At 43.9% G+C, this 18,577-nt stretch overlaps 1 protein-coding gene across 1 annotated transcript in view; it reads right to left on the reverse strand.

The window, feature by feature from the left end:
• The window catches only part of FNDC3B (fibronectin type III domain containing 3B), a 229,775-nt gene that overhangs the window by 112,104 nt on the left and 99,094 nt on the right, over nucleotides 1–18,577 (reverse strand). The window contains exon 4 of the mRNA XM_054166761.1: nucleotides 781–857. Within this exon, the coding sequence (XP_054022736.1) occupies nucleotides 781–857 (77 nt within the window). The remainder of the gene's footprint in view (nucleotides 1–780; nucleotides 858–18,577) is intronic.

Genomic DNA, 18,577 nt, shown 5'->3' on the forward strand with positions numbered 1-18,577 from the left:
TACCTTGTATGCATTTAACAAAGCTTTCAGTCCAGTCCAAGTCTCAATGGAAGTAGTGAAATTAGAGGAGTGATTGTATTGCTCACAGCTACTCTGCCTTACATCAACCTTTCTTCTTTATTTTCACTTCCCCCCCTCCCCCCTTCCTTACTTCAGAAAGAGTCCAAAAGCTTTGCAGAAGATGGAAGGAACACAATCTGGTAATCTGAAGTGGTTATTTATCCAGAAGAGCAGTAGTAGAGTTCCAAAACCTAACAGATTTGTGGAAAAGCTTCTTCCATTTTTTTCCCCTCCATAAATAGACAATTAAATCACATCTCTTCTTGAAAACAACCCAAACCCTCCATTTCTTGATACACCACAGAATTTCTGCTGGGAAGATCCTGAGGATCAACAGCAGATTTTATAGCTGTGGTGGCTCCTCCTCTCACTTCCACTGGTCTCTTATCCTTTCTGACTGTCACTGTAGAACTTAAGGCATCACCCAACAGCAGAGACCTTTCCCTCTCTGGGGGAGAGGACTGGCACACATAAACTCAGTCTGTATGTGTAACTTTGCTAGTGTTAAACCCCCAGCTGGTAAACATACCAGTGTGTGAAGGTGCACGTGCCTGCTCACCTGTGCAAATGTGTGTGTACTCTCAGGACATAGGAGCAGTATGAAAACATTAATGAACATGGTAATACACACTAGTAAATAAATCTTCAAACAAACAAACTTCCTCTACATGGCTCAAGGCTATTGCTTTTCTACACATTTGAATTCTTCAAGAAGCATACCTGTGAGATATAACCAGGAGGCACATGAATAGGGGGAATGGATCCATTGGGTGACATCATGGGAACCTCTGCTGGTCCTACGAGAAAGCCAGCAATAAGATGTTAGGTTTTTATCAGTGAAACATTAAAAAAAAAAAAGAGAAAGAAAAGAAACCAATCACACAGTTGCTTAGAAAAGGCTAAATATAGCTTTCCTTTTGAAGCCTGCAATAACAAAAAGAGCAGCTCTACTAATTTTTGGTCTATGGAAAATGCTTTGTGCCATCATTCTGAGAATAAGATCATTGTCCAATGACTTTACCATATACTCTACTGAAATAATATTTTCATCATAAACCAGCTCAAACATAGACTTTATATTACCCCCTGATCAACTTCTACAACATTAAGCAGTAACACAATATGTCCTTTAGCAGCCCACAATTCCTATATTGAAATCTGCTGAAGTTATTCTTGTCGAAGGCATGGGAGCACGGAACAAAGCAGAAACTGTGCAGCCTGGAACTAGGCAGCTCCCAAGGAAAGCATCCAATTGTAGCACAAAATAATAAAATATCACATATGTGAAAAACTATCTATTTAAGAATGCACAAAGACCAAATTCATTATCTCAGCTATTCAGACTAACCTTGGAATGTGGTTATACAAGCAAGAAGCTTATGGTTTCCACTGCGAAATCCAGCCCTGAACATGCAAGTTCCATTTTCAGGCCCCGAGTACAAGTACAACAAAGCAAGTGCCATAACCATTCCACTTTGGCAAACAGAACCTCACAGCTAAAGGAACGTGTCTAGATCAAATGGAAATGGTTTGCTCAATTGCTTGTTGACTCAGCCACTGAAATCAGAAATGCCACACAGAGCAGTCAATAAATGAGCCCCTCAAACATCAGACAGACATTTGCAACGAGAGCTTACTACTTTGAAAAGTAAAATTAAATTCATGACTACCTTTTAACATACTAGAATGTTTACACTAAGCTGTTAGCCCGTCTGCCACGGGCCTAAGAACGAGGGGAAACCCTCAATATCAATACAGGCTGGAGGATGATGAAACTGAGAGCAGCCCTGCGGAAAAGGACTTGGGGGTAGCGGTGGGTGAGAAGCTGGACAAGAGCAAACAATGCTTGCTTGCAGATCAGAAGACCAATGGCATCCTGGGATGCATCAAAAGAATTGTGGTCAGAGGTCAAGAGAGGCAATTCTGCCTCTCTGCTCTGGTCAGACCTCACCCAGAGCAATGTGTCTAGCCATGGGGTGGACACAGTATGGAGCAGGTCCAGAGCAGAGCCACCAAGATGATCACAGGACTGGAGCACCTCTCCTATGAAGACAGGCTGAAAGAAGTGGGGCTGTTCGGCCTAGAGAGAAGACTCTCAGGAGACCTTAGAGCTACATTTCAATATCTGAAGGGGACCTACAGGAAGGCTGGGGAAGGACTGTTTAGAAGGGTTTGGAGTGACAGGATGAGGGGCAATGGTTTGAAGCTGGAGCAGGGGAGAATTAGGTTGGACACAAGGAAGAAATTCTTTACCATGAAAATGGTAAAATACTGAAACAGGTTGCTTAGGGATGTGGTTGAGGCTCTGTCCCTGGAGACGTTCAAGACATGGGCAGGGGCACCTCTCAACTAGACTTTGATGCTCAAGGTCTCATCCAACCTGGCCTTGAACATCCCCTGGGAGAAGGCATCCACAACCTCCCTGGGCAACCTATTGCAGAGTCTTACCACCCTTCTACTGAAGAGCTTCTTCCTTAGATCCAGTCTAACCCTACTCTCCCTCAGCTTCAAACCATTTCTTCTTGCCCTACCACTACATACCCTCACAAAAGGTCCCTCTTCAGCTTTCCTGTAGGATCCCTTCAGGTACTGCAAGGACAGCTGGTTCAGAAGGAGCTTTACAGCAAGGCAAAAATGCTGTTATAAAATTTTAAATCCTGACTTCACCATTTAAGTAGAGAAGAAGTTAAATATTAAGACTGCTTAATAGAACAAAGCTTCCACATTCAGTCTGTTTCAGTCTCTCACTGAAATGCTGCCTTGGCCCCAGCCAGTCTCTCTCAAAAACAGGTACTCTGACTTGGAAATAAATGTTAAAATGGGACAGTTTGGGAGTTTCTCCACCCAGACCAGACAGTCCCTATACAACAAATGAGAAGCACTTTGCTCAGCATGCCTCATATCTGTCCTTCTAAGCCTTGTGCCAACTGCTCATATGGAGTAGCAATCTACTTGCAGGAAGAAGTCAAACTCCCACACCGATGCTGTTGACTGTAACACTTCCCTTCCAATAAACCCCCCTAGACCCTGGGTTTTATCATCAAAAGGTGCACCATGCAAGCTGATTCTTCACCTTGAGCATGGCCCACAAACTGTTAAAGTAATTTGGATAACAAGTTTCAAAAGAATGACAGCCTAGTGATTTGCAGGTAGATTTTGTTTCCAGCACGTTGATTTCAAGGCTAGCCAAATGACTTTAGCATACATTATTTCATCTCTCTCTCATCAGTGCTACCAAAATAATTTCAAGTGGTAGTGAGTAAAATACAGACCCCCATCTCCACAGCACAACAATCCCCATTTTAAAACATTATTGTCCCCATTATTAAAGACCATTTCTGCAGTGAAATCATTCTTCAATTAACACTAAACCCAAACCTATACCTTCTGAATTTGTTTTTTGTGGTTTTGTTTGGGTTGTTTTGGCATTATTTTAATTGGGTAAAATATTTTTCAGCTGTGAAAACGTGAAGGATGCTCCTCAGATGTTTGTATCCACAGGACGTATGCAAGTAAGGGGTTCTCTAGGAAATTAGAACTTGTAAAGTTTTAATTGAAGCTCCTGGTTCTATAGAAGACTTAATTTAAAGGAGAAAAAGTCAGTCCCTTCTAACACAGATGCTATACACTGAAATCAGCTCACTTTAACACTTTAAACCTGTTAACAAACAGAGTCTGTTTCCTGAGCTCAGAACGAAAAGGAGCCAGAAAACCTCTGGCCACCTCTGCTGACAAAACAAGAGGCCAAATTCCACCCAAAGCTCCAACACCATAAATGCAAACCACCTCCATCAGCTTCTGGAGGGCTGCCTCAAAACACTGGGGCTGGCTCCATCCAAAATGCAGGTGCAAGGAAACTATTCCCCCTTCTCTGAACTGAGAAAGGAGGGTGGAGGAGCCATGGGGCTGAAGGCACAGAAATCCATCAGCCAGGCAGGTGTCAGATCATACTTGTCCATAGCTTCAAGAGCACAAAGTTGTCATATTTCTAGCACATGCTAATAATTAAGGGACAGCAAAAGAAACAACTCAGTCTTATATTGTGGCAGAGTTAATTAACAGCTTGACACCCGAGTCAGAGTCTGTCCTCTTCTTCAAAGCTACATGCTCCCCTCTTTTGTGCTGTCCTGTCACTCCCCTGACAGAAGGAAGTTAATTACTGTAACCATTCTGGATGACCAAAAAAGGTTTACAAATCTGCTGCCTTTTCAAAAACACCCATGCCCCTAGTCTAACAAAAATGACAACAATTACTCCAGCCCTCTGTGTGTCATGGTTTATATTGTGTGACGCTGCAGATCAAAGCGAGTCTACCTCCCATCTCTGTGTCCCTCTTCCCCTGCCAAGAGGATGCTTCTGTCACGAAGGGACTGTCAGTTCTTCTGGCTGCTTTCATTCCCTCAGGAATCATGTCACAATGTACTTGAGAAACTTTGGTCCCAAGGTTTTCAAAGCTAATTACAGCCTTGGTTGCAATCCCTGACACTTTCAAAGTTCTTGTATAAAACCAGTTTTGGAATAAGTATGCTTTTTTCCTTGGTCTCTAGTGACCTTTTTATACATCCATTAAAGACCACTTTAGTTTAATTAGGATTTTTTTTCCTTAAATTATAGAAGCCACAATCTGACATTTCATTTCTTCCAGCTATAGCAATGCATCTTTCCCATTTCTTTCTTTCCACACAGCATTATATGGCAAAGAAGTAATTTTGCTACGCTATTTTTCCTTTCTTCAGTGCTTACAGAGCACTGCTTTTCTCTCTCTATTACTAAATTATGTCCACTGTAGAATATTTTTCACATCCAGCTCCAGCACACAGGCATATGTTTTATTCAGTGTTTCTACTGACCATTTTGCAGAGTTTATTACCAAGAGCAAATCCTACCAGGCTTCATTATAAAGTTCTCATTCAGAGAGCAGTTATTCAAAACTCTTCTGAAGTTCAGGAATTTCTCAGCCTTGTTTCTAGCAAATGTCCTAACTTACCATTTTCATGCTGCAATACCTGTCCTAGCAGAGAAACTACCTGAAATTCAATGATCTGACACTTTTACTTTGAAATTTAAGAACCCTGCACATTTTAATAATAAGAACCCACTGCACTGGCTAAATAGAAAATGAAATCCAGCCAGGTAAATGCATTTTATTTTACAAGGCTTAACACTTGTAAGTAATTAATGAAAAAGATGTCTCCCTTTGATACAAAACTGGCATCAAATCTTCCCCTATGAAGGGCTCTTCTCAGCAAGTAGATCTATGGAGCAAGAGGTGTGACCAAATGAAAAGGAAAGATAATTAAAGGGCAAATTGACCTGCTTTGCTAAAACAAATGACCCAGGGCTTGCTGACCTTGGCTGGGACCCAAGGGTTTGCATTTTCACATGGATGAGCAGCTGTTCCGGAACAATTTCCTCAATGAAATAAGCATAAACAGGCTCCCTGTTGCTGTTAAGCACACGTGTCTTCTCCTTCCCCTTGGTTATTCTCAAAGCAGCTTACAAACCAAACAAGGTGATGACAAGGAAAACAAAACAAAGAAAATCCTGGATCCTCTTCCATTCATCATCATCTTGCTTCTGCAGCAGAGGTGTGGGGAGCGTTCTCCCCAGCTTTTTGGCCGCAGCCTAAAGCTGCTCGTTAGCACCAGCCAACCCAAGTGTGTCAGACCACTTCACAAACACCTTGAAAGTAGGATGCAAAGAGCTGGCACATAGAAACATCATCACAATTCTGAGTTGCACCCTCTCTTGGATGAGAGCTGATTCAGATGCTACCTGAACTCTGCTCACATATGGTAAAAAGCAGAAGTGTCAACACTCAGGTGTCTACTGAGGTTACTAGGACACAGGGTCTTAAATTTGATGCTGATCAAGATCTAAATACTTTGTCCTTAGACGAGTATAAATATGTAGATTAGAGAAACTCCACACTGGGGAGAAAATGAGCAGGTTTCCCAATATCAAGTGCTTGAGGGAGTAAAAGGACTGCTTTTTGGAGAGGTCTCAAATGCTAGAAAAAAATCCCACCTATGCTGCATTCAACCTGCCATAGGTGAGGTCATGCACGGTGCAGAAATAAAGTTCTCAACAGAGCTTATCAAGGCATAGGGGCCACAAAGCATTCAGCACTTGGCCATCTCCATGGCACCGGCTCATGCCTGAAGACGACAGCATGGAGAGCTTATCCATATCTGTTTGTCATCTCATCTACACATGAATAAAATAATCATGTGAATAAAGATGCCTACCACACGTCCATTCATGTTGTCTGGCACTCAACTGTTTATTTTCTATTCAGATCACAGTTCACTAGCATGAAGTAATTCCTTCATCTCCTAAGAGTAGCACAAAAACATTACTAAACCCTTCAAGTTTAATAGACATGGCTCCATGGATTTCCAATGATGTTGGATCCTGCATCAAATGGCTATTTAAATGCAAATGAAACATCCAAAAAAACCCTATCAGCCTGGAGCCTCCTACATCTGCATAGCTTAACCACCAAACACAGTTACCTCAATCTGTACAAGCTAAGAGTGGAGACTGAAGCACATTTGATGTAGGTAAAATGTGCTTCTCAAAGGCCTTTGTAGCTTTGGTCACACCTCTTCTCCATGGATTTAGTCCCTGAGGTGGTGGGGGATGTGATGACTGCTGTCTGTTTTCTCAATCCTTTGACTACGTTAGGAGAGGTTGCAAACTCTAACACCTCTCTACCCACTCCCCCTGATCACCAAGTTAACTTGCTGTAAATAAAATATAAAGCAAAATGTGAAAAGAATTGGAAGTTGTAAAGCATAATACAGGTCTTTTGGAGCTTCAGTGCATCATCACTATCAATCTTAAACTGCAGGTCAGGTACACTCGATGCACATGTTCAGTCCTTGGACCTTACAGCCACAGGCCCTACAATAACATCCAGCCTGGAGTCTGGGTTTGACTGATGTTTTCAACATGCGCAGACAAACTCAGGCAAACAAGCATCTAATCAAAATACTCAGAAACCTGTGCCAAATGCATCAAGCAGACAGCTCCTGGAGCGTTTTCTGGCTTATTTACACCACAGCACCTTTGCTGATTACACTGAAGACTCTTGCAAACAGTTTATTTTACCTGTGCTTGCTACTTGACCTGCTACACGCAGCAGGAGGCTCGAGTGCATTTGGTTTGCAGTTAAACAGCACGCCGCGATTTAATGGAAGAACCAAGAGATTCCTACTCAGCAGCATGCTACTCTGAAATGTGTCTCCCAGATGTTTTACTCTGGTTTGGGGCATATTCTAGAAATACAGTAACCCATAAAAACAGGAAATTAATTAAAATAGATCCGCTGCACCAAACATGCCCTGTCCAAAGCTATCACAGTACTACAAGCTGTTACACAGCAGCTCAACCTGCAGAGGAAGCAAGCCAGGCTAAATGCTCCTTTTTAACATACACACCACCACCACCCTAGAATTATGAATTAATACATTTGCAAACATCAAATGTTCAACATTTCAAACATTAAGTGTGTTGCATTCTAAGATATTTACCCTGAGACCATAAAGAATTGTCCCACTTGTCAACTGCAAGACCTCCCATGCCATTCTGCACCTTGATGTTGGGGTTCATCACTTGTCAACTGCAAGACCTCCCATGCCATTCTGCACCTTGATTTTGGGGTTCATCACTTGTCAACTGCAAGACCTCCCATGCCATTCTGCACCTTGATGTTGGGGTTCATCACTCGTCACCTGCAAGACCTCCCATGCCAGTCTGTACCTCGGTTTTGGGGTACATCACACTTCACTAATTTATTAAGTGTAGAAACGTCCAGATGAGATCAATAGGCTACTTGAACAGCCTGGTAAATCATTCACTTGTGTATAAACAGCTGCTTCTCCTGCCCAAGATGACATCCTGACATCTGAAGCAGAAGCATAAAAAACATTTCTATGACTCAGCACCATGCTGTGGGGATGGAAGAGCAGCAGGATGTGCCTGGGAACAAGGACAAGCGCAGGGTCATCCTGCACCAGAGACAGAGCACCAGTAACTGCCATGTGTAGCACCAATGGTGGAGCTGACACATTTATGAGACACTTGGACAACATAAAACTCACTGCAGTCTTTAGAAAAGGTTAGACAAGTCTACTTGTTCAGCCACAGAGGACAGAGATGGATGAGTTGGATTCTTCAGGTCTCTTGCTGTTCCTCTACACACCCAGGTGGGTTTTGTTTCTTTTTTTAAAGCAGCCCCATAGATTATTCCAGAGTTTCAATTTCCAGGCAACATTTTAGAGTGGAACATTCCTTTTGTTGTTATTTTGAATAGAAAAGGAGTATTTTCCTCCCCTAATCTGAACAAACAAGAGAGATTCCTTTGCTAAAATAAACCTTTTCTGATGGTTGGCTAGTCAGCCACTACTGCAAAAACACTTGCAAAGAGTATGTTGCAATACTTCAAGCATTGAAAATAAGCCTATTCCCATGGCAATTCACCAGATGGGCTACAGATTGTAAATCAGAGATGTCTAGACTAAAACACAAGAGACAAACATCTGTCTAAAATCAGTTGACTTGAATGGCAAATACTGTTAAATAAATTAGGACTACTTTGGAAACAAAGAGAACAACCAACTACGTTGAAAACATCTGAAATGAATCAATTAGCACACAAGCCACAGCACAATAACCTGAAACTGGACAGACATTCATTTCGTGATGGCGATTAGCCCAAGATGACATTCTGACATCTGAAGCAGGAGCTTAAAAGCATTTCTATGACCCAGCACCACGTTACCCTACAAGGACTCATGACTCCATCCCCAGCACATCTGGCTGGAGTGAGGTTGTTGTTCTCCTCACTTCATGAGTGAAACTGCGAGACAAAGAAATGAAATGCCTGATGCAGGGTCACACAGGAAGCTTGTGGGAACGTAACTGGACACGAAACCAGAATAGAGTTTAGGTCATAAGACAATATTTAAGCCTGAATAACTCTTTGAGCTGCTGCAGAACAGTAGGGTATTGCATAGAAAAGTACTCTGCTTTGAAAATAGAGGTATTGCTGTCATTTATTACCTGTTTTTTCCTTTGCACAACCCTTTGATTTATGATACAAAATACACCAGAAACTCTGTGGATGAACAGAGAAGAGCACAGCCAAGAAAGGTGAGACAGAAGAGACATTGAACAGAAAACTGCAGGCTGACCTTTGCAGGAGGCTCCACAAGAGAAAAGGAGACCACAAAGCTAAATTCAGAAATGGGAGAAACTCATCAAAACACTGCTGCTGGCCCATGCAAACTATGGGAGGGCTCTGGCAGCATCAGGCTTCATTTTAGAATCAAAACATTTAACATATGAACTTTTTACACTGCTAAAGCTTTGTACAGCACCAGAAGGATTAGCATCCTCCAGCTGAGCTTCTCACCAGGCCTATATAATCATTGCAGTGACTTTTAACCAGAACTCAGTTTTAGGGGAAACAGATGTCATGAAAAGAGGACTAGTTTATTTTTGCACCAGTTAACAGCATTACCATTTACATACAACACAACACAGTTGCCTGATATCAGCAGAGGTTATTTACTTTGTAGAAAGACAAACAACAAGCCACGAGAACATCATGAGCATGGAAGTTCAGCTCTGGACATGATTTTGCCTTTGTAATTTTGAGATAGCTCTTGGACACATTCTAGTGATGTAACTGCTCTTTGGGGAGTGTGTGTACATGCCTTAGCTTTCTGGCACCTTCATCAAATGGCACTTGCTTGTAAAAAGGTTTTGTTCTCTGCAACAGGTTTGTACAAATGCTAAACAATCAGCTTTGAGCACAACTTCCCTCAAAGGCAGCGATAATTATACAACACCACAGTAAAAGAAAATGCTTCAGCTATTCATAATGGAATTATTGCATTCCCATGGTAACACCAAAAGGACTGTGCAATCAGCAACAGACCCAAAACCCAGCCAACAAGGCAGCTACACAGCATAGTCTCTTCTGCCTGCCCCAAATGAGGCAGCCACTAGGTGATGGTTCACAGTATCACCAAGGTTGGAAGAGACCTCAAAGATCATCGAGTCCAACCTGTCACCACAGACCTTATGACTAGACCATGGCACCAAGTGCCACATCCAATCCCCTCTTGAACACCTCCAGGGATGGTGACTCCACCACCTCCCTGGGCAGCCCATTCCAATGGTGAACAACTCTCTCAGTGAAGAGCTTTCTCCTCACCTCGAGCCTAAACTTCCCCTGGTGCAGCTTGAGACTGTGTCCCCTTGTTCTGGAGCTGAATGCTAGAGAGAAGAGACCAACCCCTTCCTGGCTACAACCTCCCTTCAGGTAGTTGTAGACAGCTATAAGGTCTCCCCTGAGCCTCCTCTTCTCCAGGCTAAACAATCCCAGCTCCCTCAGCCTCTCCTCATAGGGCTTGTGCTCAAGGCCTCTCCCCAGCCTTGTTGCCCTTCTCTGGACACGTTCAAGTGTCTCGATGTCCTTCTTAAACTGAAGGGCCCAGAACTGGACACAGGACTCAAGGTGTGGCCTAACCAATGCTGAGTACAGGGCAGAATTACTTCCCTGCTCCTGCTGGCCACACTATTCCTAATGCAGGCCAGGATGCCATTGGCCTTCTTGGCCACCTGGGCACACTGCTGGCCCATGTTCAGGCAGCTGTCAATCAGCACCCCCAGGTTATTCTTTACCTGTCCACCCACAGTGAGAAGCAGCACCCAGCCACTGAAATCCAAGCAAACCTTCACTCCTACCACCCGCCTGGCACTGACACAGTGCCACCAACCATCAGCACAGGGGCTGATGAGTTCTGTTCATAACATGTTTGGATCCTGGACTTCAGTGAATCATCTAAAATTCTCCATGTGCTCATCAAAACCACAGCAGTTAATATCTAAATGACACCAGAAAGCATTTCATCATGTGGAGGTGGGGAGGGAAGGAGGATCATCAACACGGCTGGTACTCAGGCATGTGCTGGGGTATTTTGTGATACCACCTTCCTGGTGTAGAAGCAATTGTAAAAACACAGATATAAAACAAATATATTGTAAAAAAAAAATATATATAAATGAATTATATATTTATATTATACATATTCAAAACAAATCTCAAGATATTTAATATCTTCTGCCCCTCTTAAGAGTTTCATTATGGTACTGCACTTACACCACAACACCAGGGGGAAAGTGCAAGCTAAAATTTTATGTGTGACAATCCATGCTCAAAGATGCCCTCAGCGAGCCCAGGGGTTTCCCAGCTGAGCTCTGCTCACCCCACAGGGACAGCTACCTCCTCCTTCCTTCACAGTGGCTCTATAATCCTGAAGCAACTGGTTAAGCATTAAAAAAATACCAAGCTGTATTTTAAGAGACGCCTCAACCAGAATACTATACTTCTGGTCACTGAGTGCACAGATAGATAACAGATTTCCCTGAAACAGGGAGCTGCAGGAGCACAGCTCTCCCCACCCCACAGAAAGCCAGCTCTGCGTGAGCTTCTACTGCCTGATGTTGCTTCTTCAGCATCTCCAGTGACCAAAGGTCCACAATGTCCCCAGCCAGTGTCTCCCATCACCTACCTTTGCACTGGAAATGTGCCCAACTAGAATCTCTTTCCTTTAGAAATTTTATTTGTTGTTTCTCCACTCATGACAATGGACAGAGGAACCTTCTATTTTCTTTCCACCAATCTGCCTCCCTTCTTTTCACCCTACCTCCCTTGAACCCCCACTTTCATAGACCAAACAAACCCCATGTCCCCAGCTTTTCTCATAACTCACGTTTCCAGCCCCCTGATTCTCTTTGCTGCTCCTCTCTGAGCCTCTTGTTGTTATGCCAAACCAAAAGTAAGATACTCAAAACCCACCACAAAGCCCAGCAGAGTCACCTGAATCAAAATGAGGAACAAAAGGCTGGTTTAATTAACTTTGGTTCTTCCTCACCTTTTCTACTCCAGCAGATTCTTTCTGTAGCTCCCAAGTACATGGTGGCTGTCCTGGAGAAAGCACTACCTTACTTTTTCACAGCCTGATTTCATTTACAAACACTGACAGTGAGGTGGAAGGCTGTGACTCACCAGGTTATGTTTAAAGAGCCCCATCATCTTCACTTCATTTCTCATACACCTAAGCTAAGCCACAGCAAGGAGCACTATAGCTTGAGTTGTGTTCTACAATATACCTCTCAGCTAATGACAGCACTACATCCTTCAAAAAATAAGCCATAAATTATGATTTTCCTGAGTCCCCAGATAATGTCCCTACCCAGGCTAGAGGGATTGGACTAGATGACCTTTAAAGGTCCCTTTCAACCCAAAGCATTCTATGATAAATTATCCTAGAAGAGGATTGAGGAGAACAAGGCCTTCTCTTTCTATGTAAGTTAACTGCTGCAGAGAAATAAATACTGCCTAATTAACTGAATCCTTCTAATTATTAAAACAACACTCCATTTAAAAACAGCCTATCTAGGACAGCTTCCCCATAGCACATTTGAAATATTCTGACTTTTCAAATGCAATAAAGGGAGTTTCTTGGTGGCTATAGCAGCTATGAAATTAACTTACTACCCAAAACTCTTATTGTGCAATGAGATCGAGAATTAAAACCTCCTTTTCCTCCAGGGAGTAAGCACTTCAGATGGCCACTGCTCTTCAGGAATTTATCAGTGAGGAGTTTAAAGGGGAACAACATACAGCTTGGCACAGCACAGTGATTATTAATCAGTTTTCAAATATAAGAGCAAAAAAAATTATCTTTCCACTGGTTCCCAGGCCTTCAGTCTGTCCATCCCAGCAAAGAAAAGCTTTGCCTCGCAGGAGAGCAGGCTGGCACGGCTGCCTCCACTCAGGAGGCTTCAGGGGTGCAGTTGCATTGCAATAATCCCATTGCTGAGGCCCTTCCCAGGCTAACGAGGTTCCCAGAGGGATTACCCAGGCACAACAGAGCCCACCATGACAACTCCACCCGCGGGGTCTGGAATTTGCAGAAAGCAAGTGGGGTGCGGGGAGGAGGGATTTAGCTACTTTGCAACTATTCAAGGAATGCTCTTGATTTCCTCTTAACAACCTTAGGTTGCAAAACTATCTTCTGAATTATTTGAGTGTCTTGGTACTTCAACTCTATTGTTGAGATCTAACATCTCAGTTAATAAAGTACATGAAGAGTCCCAGTTCAGGATTACAGCATTTCTCCTTACAAAGCAGAGGAAGGGAGGGGATGTAGCAGATATATAGTGTATTATTTAAAAAATATTAAAGCATTTCCAAAAGGTAAAATTCTGAGTCATAACTTTGGTCCCTGTGGCTGGGGGAATGTATGTGCTAACAGGAGGGAGGACTGGGTGCGTCCAGGGAGCAGAGAAGCCTTGACTAAATCTGACCAATTAAAACACAAATCTCACCCACCTTAAAATCATACAATGGTTTGGGCAAGGAGGAGACATTTCAAGGCCATGAACGTGTCCAGAGAAGGGCAGCAAGGCTGGGGAGAGGCCTCAAGTACAAGCCCTCTGAGGAGAGGCTGAGGGAGCTGGGGTTGTTTAGCCTGGAGAAGAGGAGGCTCAGGGGAGACCTTGTTGCTCTCTACAGCTACCTGAAGGGAGGTTGTAGCCACGTGGGGGTTGGTTTCTTCTCCCAGGCAAGCAGCACCAGAACAAGAGGACACAGTCTCAAACTGCACCAGGGAAAGTTTAGGCTGGATGTTAGGAGAAAGTTCTTCACAGAAAGAGTTGTTGGCCTTTGGAATGTGCTGCCCAGGGAGGTGGTGGAGTCCCCGTCCCTGGAGGTGTTCAAGAGGGGATTGGATGTGGCACTTGATGCCACGGTTTAGTAGTCATGAGGTGTGGGGTGACAGGTTGGACTTGATGATCTCTGAGGTCTTTTCCAACCTTATTGATTCTATGATTCTATTCTATGACTCTATCTAGTCCAAAACCCCTGCAGTGAGCAGGGACATTTCTAACCAGATCAGGTTGCTCATAGCCCCATCCAAGATGGCCTTGAATGTTTCCAGGGATAGGGCTTCCCTTCACCTTGGTTCATTTATTCTGGATCCTTAAGAAAAAACACATAAAACCACTCTTCCTAGTATTTCTGTACCTAAACAACTACCAAGCATTTGTGTTCTAAGGTAGAAACCATCACTTGAGTTCAAAACCTCTCTTAAGTTTGAAAGTCATTTCTATGCCAAAAGCTGCCTGCAGACAAAACTCTGAAACTTGCATGTAGCACCCACAACCAAAGTGCTTCTCTGTCAAAAGAAGGAAGAAGTCCACAGGCATATTCTTCCTTCTCTTTCCCCTCACTTCCACTCAAGCCATCACTGGAAAGCTCCTCCAGTGTAGTAAAAGGGTAAAAGGATGAAAAGCTCAAACAAAGTGCATCTGACTGCCAGGTCTATACAATCCATACTGTCCTAAACACCCTGCTTTGGGGAGGCTGCAATGATCCAGCCTCCAGGACAGCCCCTGGGACACTCACACCACGGTGAAGCTAATGGCACCTTTGGCAGAGCCTGCAGCACGAGGTGGTCCTCCACCCTAACTCCCTCCCTATCCCTTCAGATGCTCCAAATCAAACTGCTTATGAGGTAAAGCAGTGAACAGCAACTTTTGTATTTCTAAACCATTTCAGTGGTCCCAGCAATCAGGCAGAGCTGCAGACAATGATGAAGGGCCAGGAACATCTGGAGTCAGGATTGCTGCAGATCCAGCAGTATTTGTCTAACAGTGAGCAAAACAACTCACTGGGTCACAAGAGTTTCTGCATTAGCCCTCCCAGCACACAATTAAAGAAAAAAAAAAATAATAATGAAAACAATTTGTCCTGGTGACTCAGAATCTCCACTGCTTGATGAAAGCCCTGCTTCTGTAACACTGCATCACTCTGGCTTCAGATCTGTTCTCATGGGTCTCAGGCTCGTGACTCAACCATTTTCCCCTGTATTTGCTCCTGCAGTTATCCATCAAGACACTGAAATCTGCATGCATCACAGGGCTCAAAAGCAAATAATCCAGAGAGATGGGTATCACTGGAGAACAGAAAAAAAATACTAACATTGGCATTTTCCTTGGAAGTCATCAGAAATTACAACTCATCAACCTCTCTGATTAAAGGCTGTACTGCTTACAGCAAGCCCTTCTGATGTCAAGTCTGCAGCAATGCTCAGCAACTGGTTTGGGATTATCAGAAAAAAACATCATCCTGAAGAAACACACCTCATGCCCTGACTACTTTATTTAACAAATTAACTTTGCTCGCTTAAATTCGGGGCAATTCAACATCTCTCTCACCTCTGAGACTGCTGCTTTTCTTTCAGACCTAGAAATGGGGCCTTTTAGTCCCAGAAACATGATGCATTCAGAAAAACAAAACCAAACAAAAAAAAACCACAGTGCATGTCACAAATGTGTCTGTCTTGGATAAACTTCTTGTCTTCGTTTGCAGCATCCCCCAAAGTGATTCTTTCAAAAGCAGAGAATTCAAGTGTTGCCCAGAAGCTCTTCACTTCTTTTCTGCTGAAAAGTGAAGTCTCTATATCATACTCCTGGACTCCAAATGTTATGACCAGGTTACCTCAGCCTTGGAAGGCAAGTTAGCCTTTGATTTGTAGGCAACACCACAGTCTACCTTTGTTACTAGCCAGAGAAGCTGAACATGAGACATCAGTATTTTATGCTGGACCCCAGGCATGAGTTAGCAGAACAGCCTGGAACACCAGAAACACACTCACCTCATTTATTTGCCAGCAGAAAGCTTAGCATCAAAAATTACATCTTGCACATAACAGCATTAAAGAAACTCTAAACCCTGTTGTACATTATCCTGTAAGCTATAATACCTCCTTTCATAAGAGAGCACAACAAAGAAGAGGAACTATCAGATACTGCCACATCACCAGCAAGAGATCAGGGAAAGAAATAAATCATAGTGATGCTCAGCTCTCCAACCACTAAATCACTCTCCTTCAATACCAGGAATTCAATAAGCCACAGAACAATCCAGAGCCACAGTGAAAGAAAACAACACAAAGAATTCTCTGAGAAATGTGGTTTGTCACTCCACATTTTGCCCTGCATCTGAGTTACATTAAAACAATACAGTTTTCATTAGGGAAATTACCTTTCCTAAATACCTTTTGCTGTGTCAGCATAATAGAGGTATTTTCCCAGACCATGTGTTACAGGTTTGCCTCCTTTCTCTCATTTCTCTGTGTGCACAGATATATGTGTACTTGTGTACAGATAGGTTAGCATACATGAAAAACGAAGATCAGTGGCATTTTAACCCATACTTTTGTGATGATAGACTAGAATAGAATTAACCAGGTTGGAAAAGTCCTTTGAGATCATCCAGTCCAATCTATCACCCAACACCATCTAGTTAACTAAACCATGGCAACAAGAGCGTCATCCAGTCTCCTCTTAAGATTTTGGTGTGTTCCATGTCATAGCACACCAGCCACACCCAAGTGAAGTTCTGAGGGATGCCCTACAGTGACAGATACAGGAAAGCAATGCTTCCAGTGACTGGAGGCACAGTGAAATGTTCACATTTCCACAACTCATCCAAAACAAAGGACATCACCGTGCCAAATCAGCAAGCAGAGACTTTAAAGTGAGCTGAAAGCTTTCCAGCAAGGACTTTCCTATAGAACACACACAAGTTTGCCAGAATCAAAATATTTCACTGTCTGATGACATTGGTGAGAACTAGGCCGGTGTTCAAGTGACACTCGCTGCCCACCATGCCAGATGTCCCCTCTGGCTACCAGGGATTTAAAAGACCTGCCCAAGCTAAAGCCACTTTCCAGGATACTCTCGCACCTACCACAGCAAATGCATGGCCGGCTGACAGGAACCAGTTGCCATCTGGAGGTTACTCTGGGCTGTACTGCCCCTGGCTACCAGTCCTCTGAAATATCTTTTGAAAGCCAGAGAAACCCACAACTTTGCACAATGTGGCATTACTGCCTTTACAGCTGGCACTGCTGCCGGGCAAGGCAGAAGCCACAGCTGGAGTCTGCAGGCCCGAGTCTGTATGTGCCAGTGGCACAAGACACATGGGGAGAATTCCCAAACTTGCACACACTCAGGTTTCAAGCTGAACCCATTTGTCCTACAAAAAGCCAGGTCCAGAACTAAATGCTTCCTCATGGGTTACTCTGCTTTAAAACTGGGATTCTGATGATCAGGGCATGTATGGTAAAAGATAATGGACCATCTAGTAAAAACTGCTTGGGGGATTTCATTTTTCCTGCTTTAAGATAAATAGAAGTTTCTTAGCATCATGCATTTATGGGTGGTTTTTAGAATAGAATAGAATAGAATTAACCAGGTTGGAAGAGACCTTCGAGATCATCGTGTCCAACCTATCATCCGACACCACCTAATCAACTAAATCATACAACCAAGCATCCTGTCAAGCCTCGCCCTGAACACCCCCAGCGTCGGCGACCCCACCACCTCCTCAGGCAGCCCATTCCAATGGGCAATCACTCTTTCTGTGTAAAACTTCCTCCTAACCTCCAGCCTAAACCTCCCCTGACGCAGCCTGAGACTGTGTCCTCTTGTTCTGGTACTGGTTGCCTGGGAGAAGAGACCAACCTCTGCCTGTCTACAACCCCCCCTCAGGTAGTTGTAGAGAGCAATAAGGTCACCCCTGAGTCTCCTCTTCTCCAGACTAAGCAACCCCAGCTCCCTCAATCTCTCCTCATAGGGCTTATGTTCCAAGCCCCTCACCAACCTTGTTGCCCTTTTCTGGACACGCTCCAGCAAGTCAACATCCTTCCTAAACTGAGGGGCCCAGAACTGGACACAGTACTCGAGGTGCGGCCTAACCAGTGCAGTGTACAGGGGCAGAATGACCTCCCTGCTCCTGCTGGCCACACTGTTCCTGATGCAGGCCAGGATGCCACTGGCTCTCCTGGCTGCCTGGGCGCACTGCAGGCTCATGTTCAGTCTACCATCAACCAGCACCCCCAGGTCTCTCTCAGCCTGACTGCTCTCCAGCCACTCTGACCCCAGCTTGTAACTCTGCATGGGGTTGTTGTGGCCAATGTGCAGAACCCGGCACTTGGATGTGTTCAATCTCATGCCGTTGGACTCTGCCCATCTGTCCAGCCTGTCCAGGTCCCTCTGCAGAGCCTCTCAACCCTCCAGCAGATCAACTCCTGCCCCCAGCTTGGTGTCATCAGCAAATTTACTGATGATGGACTCGATGCCCTCATCCAGATCATCAATAAAGATGTTAAAGAGCATGGGGCCCAGCACTGATCCTTGAGGCACACCACTGGTGACTGGCTGCCAGCTGGATGTGGCACCATTCACCACCACTCTCTGGGCTCAGCCCTCCAGCCAGTTCCTAACCCATCGCAGTGTGCTCCCATCCAAGCCATGGGCTGACAGCTTAGCCACAATATATATATATATATATATAATATATATATATATATATATAATATAATATAATATATATATAATCACAATATACTGTACTGAGTCCATTGACAGG

This window comes from Dryobates pubescens, chromosome 13 (genome assembly GCF_014839835.1).
Source record: "Dryobates pubescens isolate bDryPub1 chromosome 13, bDryPub1.pri, whole genome shotgun sequence".
NCBI classification, from domain to species: Eukaryota; Metazoa; Chordata; class Aves; order Piciformes; family Picidae; genus Dryobates; species Dryobates pubescens.